We start from the raw sequence: 9,237 nt of genomic DNA on the forward strand, positions 1-9,237 counted from the left end.
ACATTGTTTGTGCTAAATTGATATGATAAGGGATTCAGCATTTCTATTCTATCTTTATAGTAAATGTTGTATTTCCTTCTGAAGAAATACCATCAAATTGTAATCAGTAGGTCCTATAGTAGCTCATCCAGTTGTCCTAATAACTGTCAACTCTTGGCAATTCTTCAAGGAAACCGACCAAGGATCCTTTAATCAATTACATCCTACTCCATATCGTTGTGTGGCAACTGGAAAGAACGATGACCCTGTAGATGCACAGTTATTCTATCATGAAAGTCAACTGTATGCCCTTTAGTAAAAGTGCGTCAATGAAAAACAACGCACCGCTGCTTTGCCGCATGGCCACATTTCGTCAGATCAGCAGAGGAAACTAATGCGCGCGTGGTCCGATGTCCTGCTAAAGTGCAATACATAGGGGACGGCACAGGACAACGCACGCGGAAAAGATAATACATTTAATGGTATCCGCTGTGCAATTACCAACCTTTTTTCTCTTTTTGGGTCGTCATCTTTATTTATTTTTAGCAGTTTATTTCATTTTTTAGTAATGTATTTTGCATCATTAGTGCCATTCTTCAGCGTTCCCCTATCAAATGTCCCTGATAAAATTGCGCGGTAAGGAGAAAATGTACTTGGGAGCGCGGGAAATAATTCAGTTGCGCATAACCATTCTTGCATAGGCATCCAAATAAACTTGTAGGCCTACTTCAGTTATCTTTCAATATTGCTTGCAGGCACCCATCTCTTCAACCCTTTTTGGAAATGAAGACAGATGGTGATAAACCTGGGAAATTGTGATGGGAATTTAATTATGTTTGGTTTCTTTTAGATTCGACTCGTTTTTCCCAAGGAAATAAGTGCTTTACCACAGAAGATCCACAGGGATAGTCACTTTTGTGGTGTTCAGTGTTAAAGGTACAAGACAAATGTGTGCTCCGAAGAGTAGCAGTAGTTTATGAGAGGTCCATTCCTCTCTGTTGAAACTCTATCAATCACCTTCAGGCGCGGCTGCCTTTGAGCGTCACGTGGCTGCCACACGGATGCCCAGAACCGGTGTTGCAGGAGCCGTAGGCGCCGGAGAAGCAACATGGGACGATTCAAATACTTATAGAGGTAAGATTATAGACTGCGCGTGAGTAGATTATTCATGAAGTAGTTTGATTGGTCTGGTGTCTTTGTTTTAACAAAATGAATTGACCGTCTTGCTTGTGCTCATGGAGTTGGCTAAACTTGGCTAATTTGGGCATATTATAAAAACCTTTGCTTTTTGCAATTGGTTTATTATATATTGAGAAAAGTTTGTGTTTCTTTGTTCTGTCATATTCGGGTGATTATGGCCTTTTTAAATAACTGTACGTGGACTAAGTGCTATCTTGAAGGCAGAAGTTTGGATCATGAAACTGGATAGATAAAGAGATCCGATGAGACAGAGATAGAAAGTGAAACGTGTCATGAGAGTGAAAGAGACACTATCTAGGCTATCATGATCATTTAATACGACATGTATTTGATCAATCCAGTTCACTGGTCGCGTGCTCTGGGCACTGAGCGGCTGTCCATGGTGCTGATATGCTCTCCATGCAGCCGTGCGGTTAAAACCTAAAGCAACTCTGTGCAGACTGTAGATTGGCTGAAGTGCGTAGCCTGTGGGGGATATTTTTCACTCGTGGCCCGGATATGCATCTCTGTCTTGGACCAAGCGATTATTTAATGTTATAGCCTATATCTGTAATGTGCTGTGGGGGTTTTAGCCATTTTTTTTCAATGGTTCAACACTGCAATTGTTTATTATGGTTAGATGCCTTGTACACATTTGTTAAACAAATAAACAATTGAACTTTCTCCAACGAAATAGCATTTTGTCAGTCTGAGGGAAACGTTCATGGTTAGTTGATGATAGAATACCAAGTGTAAAAGCCTGTCCATTGACTTAGAGAGTCGGTTGAATGTCTTTGGAGTCTCTAGAGGTCATGTCAGAGATTGTTCTCAGAAATATCTATTTCAATAGATTCCAATCTGAGAGCCATGGTCAATACAATAATGTCAGCTCTACTGTGAAAGTAATTGTGTGTTCTACAGTGTGGATCATGATTACCTTTTCAGTCTTGGCCGCATGTCTTTGGCCAGTGATTTGTGTTTGATGGTGAATCTATGGGTGAAAATGACTCCCTACGCTCAGGGACACTGATGTCCATGCCAGCTCGTCATGAGAACAGAATACAATATGTTGGGTTGACTGGATCCTGGGGCTGATGAAGTGCTTAGGTCTGAGAGATGTGGCAAGCTGAGCTGCCACACTCAGGGAGGATAGGATAAATAATGGTCTGAGCGTTTGTGGTGGCCACCATTTTCCTTATCTGTCACAAGATATCTTCAGCAAGGTTAGCCATTTTTCTGTTAGAGAATACAGTATCTGTATGGTCATCGCGAGAAATTGTGTAGCTCTACATACAAGCTAGTCTTTCATAGCTATTGAGATGAGATACCAGCTGAGTTTGACTATCAAACCTATCACATATCACTTCTAACTGCTTTAGAAGTGACCATTCCATTAACATTTGCTTGAGCAGGGGACACTCAATAGAACAGTCCAGACATCTACAGCATCAAGCATCTTCAACTTTGATCCATAACTACTTTGGTCTGGTGAAATATTCTACAATATTCCTGATTAATATTATGTGTGAGTGGTTGTTTTGGGCTTTGATTGCTTTTATTTAGTAGGAGGTGAGAATCAGGTGGAAAATGAGCGTCTTATTGAAATTCACATGGGAGCCTTTCTCTGTCTCTGCCTTAGTGTTGGGGCTATTTCTGGGTTTGATGTCATTTCTGCTGTGTAACTCCCATGCATTATTCCATGATGGTCCCAAGGACATGTTCCAAGAACCTTTGCCACAGTATCTAACTGTCTCAGCAGTAGGAAAAGCAAGCTAAGATGGACTAAGATGGATTAATTTAAGAATCATACAACCGTGTGTATTTATAGTATATGCGACAGTTCTTTTACCATGTCTCTGCGCAACGATTGGATTTGAGCTTGATTTTCTCTCTAAAACTAGTAAATCGATGGCTTTTCAATATCCCCTCTAATGTACATACTGTATTTCCGTGAAATAGCTTAAAGCACTCATGCAGTCTTTTCAATTTAATTTTTAAATCATCACTGTATCTCTAATACATCACTGTGGGTTTATTTCATGAAAATAACTTAAAACATATTTTTTATAATTTATTTCCCTGAGCCTCCTTTCGCCTTTGAAATGCTCAGTGTGATCGTTCAGGCGTGTTGATGCACATTTAAATATATGAACATAAACAGCCTTGATTGGTGGATAGAATCTTCTAGACTCTAGAGCCAACCCCACTTACCCCTTCAAAGTAGGACACATATGCAAATAAAACATGACTGGACATTGGTCAGAATAATCAGATCAGATTTTGATGTCATGCTGTGGGCCAAAACTCCATCCCACCTGAACAGGCTGAAACTCCCTCCCACCTGAATAGGCTGAAATTCCAGGTGTTTTTTCCCCCAAAACGTTCTTATGCTAAAATGGCAATATCACCATTTTGACTCTTTAAGTTGACCAGATGATCTGAAGGAATGTGCAATTACTGCACTATGCCCAGTCCTTTGATTCAAAGAGTGGAAGTGATCACTAAAAGCAGCAACATCAGATTCCCAATGAGGGCTGTTGGCAAGGATACAAATCTACAGTACATAACTGACAGATGATGTAAGTTTAAGCACCGCACCCCCTTTCAATCCATCTCTCCTCCTATCCTCTTCTCCTGCAGAGTGTTGATGGAGAGGACTTCGAATGTCAGCCGGGACAGTGGTTATCTGTGGTGGAATTCTAGCTACAGTCATCTTACTGACTATCGTTGCAGTACTGTGCTACTGTAGGTTGCAGGTAGGTTATAGTTTTGTCTAACTTAGCTATGATAAGTGCATGTATGCTCAGGGTTTACGGCGACCAGCTTGTTCACTCTTTCATATGATTCTCTCTGCAGTATTATTGCTGTAAGAGGGAGGAGCCAGAGAGGGAGGAGGAGGAGCAACCGGACATCACCACCATGTCCTCTCTCCCCACACCAGTACACACAGCTGGGGACCTCGACGTGATGACCACGCCCCCCTCCGAGCCTAACGGGCCCGCCTTTGTCTACACTCCGCCCCTGGTCCGCAAACCAGTGACACGCTCCCATACATTCTGCCCCTCCTGCACGCCTTACTCCCTGCCCTTCTACCTGCAGCACCCCTCTGAGAGGCTGCGTAACGGCGGTGGGCGCATCAGCTACAGGACTGTGCAGCAGCAGGAGCTGGACCTGCCCATGGACCTGGCCAGCTTCAACCACAAGCTCAACCTCATCCGCTCTGTCACCATGAGGGAGGTGGTCACCCACAGCCACAGTGTCAGCACTGACGTGTAGCCCCCTGGTGGCTGGGAGGACCAATGTCAGGGACCTGACCTGGCTGGAGGGAATTTGATTTAACTCTTACTTAGTGTAGATATTTTCCACCTCAACAAATCGATGGGTATGTTCACTCACTCACATGATGTAAAGAGTTTTTTTTTTGGTCTCACGTGTAGATATATGGACACCTAGTCCTGAATTCACCTTTTTCTTTTCTCACGTCATGCTTTCACTTCACAGGTTAATTTGTCAGTATGTTGATGGCAATGTGTCAATCTGCTCGTCTTTCTTTAGAGGATTATGATTCAGACAGCAAGAACACAGCAAGGACATGGTGTGTGTGTGTGTAGGTGTGTGTGTTTGTGTGTGGGGAAGCAGTACAGTATTTTAAAAAGGGCTTAATATCATAGGCAGCATAGAGGATCTGTGATTGTGAGGGAGACATTTTTTCTCAAGAAAAGCTTAAGCTGGCAGAACAGGGCCGCTGGAAAATGTGTGGCGAGCTGGCATTTGCACCAGCATTTTTTTAATCAGATGTGGCAGTGCTCCACTACTTCTGATTTAGTTTACAAAAAAATATTGATGAGAAAGGCGTAAAAAAATAGGGGAAATGTGCAGTTTTTTTAGACCGATTTGCCTCATGATTTGTCAACTCGCCCACAATTTCTCTGTCCTTCACATCGCTGTGCTGCTGCAGTGTCTTGACAAAAAAGATGAACGGAAATCACAGGTCTGGCCTGGCACACCCTCATCTGAATTGCCAACAACCGGATGCACCCAGTTTTCGGGGACACAGCTAACTCAACCTAGCTTCCTTTTCCATTGATAACCGGAGCTCCGCTCAGGCATTTATTTTACACCTGCTACATTAGGTTAGGCCAGGCACAAAGCTCAAGGCAAGCTTCACTTTCCTCAGTATTTATTTAGCAAATGTGATAACATATCATTCCCGACAGACACAAGCAAAAAGTCTTTACATAAATGTTGTAGCAGCCTACACCTGAACATTAGCAATCTGACATGCTGTATTGCATGGAAACGAGACGATTCTTCAGTCTGATCAACTGTAGGCTACTAACAACAGCAGCTGCAAACAGTCTACTACACCCTGTCCATCTAGCCTAGCTCAACCTGCCGGCAAATTGAGCTATTATTAATTTGACTTAATTTGTCCTCCATTCAGGCTGCAAGGGCGTTGATTGCCTCCTCAACAAGCTTTAATGGTGAGCCGCCTGAAAAAATACCCATGAAAAATATGCGTACTGCCTTAATAAAAGGGAAACACTCTTTTCACGCCACTTCAATAACAAATTGATGTTTTCATAGTAGGTTAGGAGAACATACAGAGCAGGTTAGGAGAATTACCATAGAAAGTTATGAGACTGAGGTAAAGGTTAGAAAAAGGGTTAGCATAAATTCTCTCTTATCCTGCTATGACAATCACTTTGTATCGGAGTGTGAAAAGAGTGTGTCCCCTTAACCCCCTCGAGTCGATTTCCACGGCAAAATTGTAATTAGCATAATATCAAAATCCCCATCAAAATCCATCTGTTAAAGCTAGATAGATTTGTTTGGATGCTTTAGATGCCTTTCAATCCACCACATTCACATCTGTGGTGAAAGGTGGCTGAGCTACAGCAGTGTTTGGTGTTTGTCAGACCATGAGACATCCCGAAAATCGGTCTTCTCACGAAAATGTCTTTAGCGCTTTGGCCTACGCAAAAATATGACCCCTTCTTGTTTTGCTCTAGGACGATTTTCAAGCCTCGCCTGAAGGTACCCTGGTACAAGTTTAAAAAATGAATGGAAGTATATATGGAAGTAGTTTAGTGCCTAAAATCTAGGGTTAAATAGGTGTACAAAAATATATAAATAGTTTCCTGATCTTTCTTATATCTCTCAGATATATTTCAGAACAAACTTCCTTTTGATTTTTTGGGGACTATCTGTTGTCCCATGCAGTGAATCTGTTTCTGGGCTTATAGCAGTAAGGCCAAATTCAATGTTTCATCAAATATTTTTTTAAATATATATTTTGGATACCTTAAGAGGTCTTAAAATTCTAAATCAAATAGCAAAATTACCATTGGTATGGCCATATTAAAACAACTCCATATGCTAGTTTAATAATCCTGTTCATAAAACACAATTTTCCACCACCATGCTAGAGTGGCTGATGCTACTTCCTGATGTTCAGCCAATCAAGTTGCAACAGTCGGTTGCGTACCCCTGTCTGAACGCTGTGTACAACATCAGGAAGTAGCATTATCTATTTGAAAATGTTTTATTAAGACAATACATCATTTTTCCCATATTTATTTTTTTGCCTGCTTGGCATTAAAGCTAGTTAACAAGACAACTGACGCCTTTGCAGCCTGAAAAGAAATAGGTTTAATGTACGAGCCAATGGCCAGGGGACACAAGTGTATAGCCGGCTGAATTACATTTCTGTTGGACGCAGATGACAAACGACATACAAGGAATAATAACACCATCAGCCGGTTGGTCTACCTCTGGCCGGGGTAAACGAAGTGGAAACGGTATGTATTTATTGCTCCATTTGTTTGTGTTATAGGAACGGATCATATTTGGTTTATATTCACACTTGGGCTGCCTAGACCTTTTCTATCCAAAATGATTAACCGGAATTAACGAGTAAACACAATAGCTGACATAGACTGTGAGTTCAATGTTTTATTAGGCCTACAGTTGCAGAGGGCAGGCCTCCAAAATGCAAACTTGCATAAAGCAAGCTAAGCCCTGTGAGTTCTATTATCCAATCATATTGCTGTATCTATGTCTGTGTAGAGAGAAACCCTGTTAGTCTAGCTTTAAAATATAACTCATATGAACAGGTTGCTGCAGTTTGACAGGGTTTTTATCCTCCCCACTGCCAGGTTCTTTTTCTCCTGGTTATTATAAACGTGACCTGATTAGAAAACGCTGCTCTCATCATAGCCCATTTTAAAGCTTTTATTTTATTTTTTACAACTGATGAATCATGTCATACCATATAAGGTCCAGAGTTTTACCTCGTTAGGTTACCAGATCAGGAAAAACTATGGGCCCCAGGAAAAAAAGAATCGCCCCACCCCCTCTGGGACATGTGGTGCCACCTCCGAGGCATAGTAATAACTGTGTCTGTTGTGTGATATCTGTACGGTACATTTTCTTGGGGTTTATGTATAGGTGATGACACATAAGGCACTGTAAGTTGCTAAAATAAGGACAGAACCCTAATATCTTGGTCTCATTAGCCTGATTCTCAAATCCTCTGAAGTGTTGTTGTTTCAGTTTTGAGTGTCCTCTCAATATATTCTTGATCGAGAGGAAGCGTAACTATTTTAAGAGCTCATTTGGTTCAAACTTAAAGGGAAAATATGTTTAAATATATATTTGAAGTGATTTTCATGTAGCTCATTGTCAAGTCATATACTTCAAGTTCCACAATAAAAAGTTAGTGTATGTAAATTGAGTTGGTTGCTCTAGTAATGTGTGTACTGTTTACTTGGCAAGTATGGGTGGCCAAACTCTTTTTGATTTCCCCCCAAAAATGTAACATGGCATGTCTTGTTTTGATTTAACAGTGTTTTGTCTTCTTGGTGTATGGGATATTTGTGTTTTATTTCAGCAGTAAATGTGAGAGGGAGAGCCCTATACATAAACCAGCAGGTGGCATCAGGTCCTGGTATATGCATTTCCCATCAACTACTATGGATGAACCATATGTGGAATACAGCGTTTTACATTGTACAAAATAGCGTCAGCAATAAACAGAACAATTTGTGCATGTTTTTTTCGTATGCTGAACACAACAAATCAATCAAAGAAACAACGATAATTTACAGTTTTTAATCGAAATACAGGTAAATACATTGAGGACTTCAGTTAACGACAGTACAAAAGCTCAATGATTACTTCTTTGTACAAAGAGGTATCAGTTACACAAAAACAGTACACTGGATATATATTGTAAAAAATGAGACAAACTCTTCAATGTAATTCAACCTTTTCAAGTGTCAAGAATATTTCAGTCCATGAATGGGATAACTGTATGGCCATACCATGTGTCTTTAGTCTTAACCTTTAAATTCACTCTCTCATTCACACTTAACTACCTGGCATTTAGTAACTTCATGAATTATATGCCATGATTGATAAAATCATGTGTGATGAGCAATAAATAAATTGTATGTTCTGCAAAAAATAGCAGTATGGGCCCAATAATAAAAACTGAAATGGGGCAGTTACATTGTATTGTACTATTTCTCATATCATAGTTAAGGATAACACTCAGTATGGACACCTTTCCTGTGCCACACACTAATTTAAAAGATAATTAAATAATATTCATAGTCAATATTTATCTTAAATTCAGACTAGACATGCAGTATAGTCAACCAGGAAATAATTTAATATATCTTTCCACATTAGTGTGGACCCTTCTCTAAATAGGTTGTTAATATTTGGAGCAATAACAGCGATGGTTTAAGAGATTTCTGGTGTATGATTCTCTCTTCAAAAGACACAAATAGACGCACCAGTTCACTCTTCGCTCTCTCATCTATCCCCCTTAACTCTTAGTACTTCAGGGTGTCATTCTTTGTATGTGCCCAATTGACAACCTCTCTGAAAGAAAGGTATGTGGTTGTGGTTCAGACTGAAGCCTTTATCATATTCTACTGTTCCTTCTCATTTGGACCAGGCCCTTTAGATATACTGTAGCCTACTGGGGGTAGTAGAGTAAGTTACTGGGGGGTGTAGTAGTAGTAGTAGAGTAACCTACTGCGGGGGTAGTAGAGTAACCTACTGGGGGAG

General features: G+C 40.6%; 1 protein-coding gene across 1 annotated transcript; it reads left to right on the top strand.

The window, feature by feature from the left end:
* Nucleotides 1-845: 845 nt before the first annotated feature.
* On the top strand, nucleotides 846-8,753 carry LOC112264106 (protein FAM163B-like). Its single transcript, XM_042294894.1, has 3 exons — nucleotides 846-1,113; nucleotides 3,799-3,914; nucleotides 4,015-8,753. The coding sequence occupies exons 2-3, from the start codon at nucleotides 3,822-3,824 to the stop codon at nucleotides 4,432-4,434; spliced, it is 513 nt and encodes a 170-aa protein (XP_042150828.1). The 5' UTR covers nucleotides 846-1,113; nucleotides 3,799-3,821; the 3' UTR covers nucleotides 4,435-8,753.
* The last annotated feature ends 484 nt before the right edge of the window (nucleotides 8,754-9,237 follow it).

This window comes from Oncorhynchus tshawytscha, linkage group LG12, assembly GCF_018296145.1.
Source record: "Oncorhynchus tshawytscha isolate Ot180627B linkage group LG12, Otsh_v2.0, whole genome shotgun sequence".
Lineage (NCBI taxonomy): Eukaryota > Metazoa > Chordata > Actinopteri > Salmoniformes > Salmonidae > Oncorhynchus > Oncorhynchus tshawytscha.

Bases quoted from the DNA above. Each gene is read 5' to 3' on its own strand.
- LOC112264106 (XM_042294894.1), top strand. From the start codon at position 3,822: ATGTCAGCCGGGACAGTGGTTATCTGTGGTGGAATTCTAGCTACAGTC. The intron at 3,915-4,014 runs GTAGGTTATAGT...TTCTCTCTGCAG, and splicing joins TGTGCTACTGTAGGTTGCAG to TATTATTGCTGTAAGAGGGA.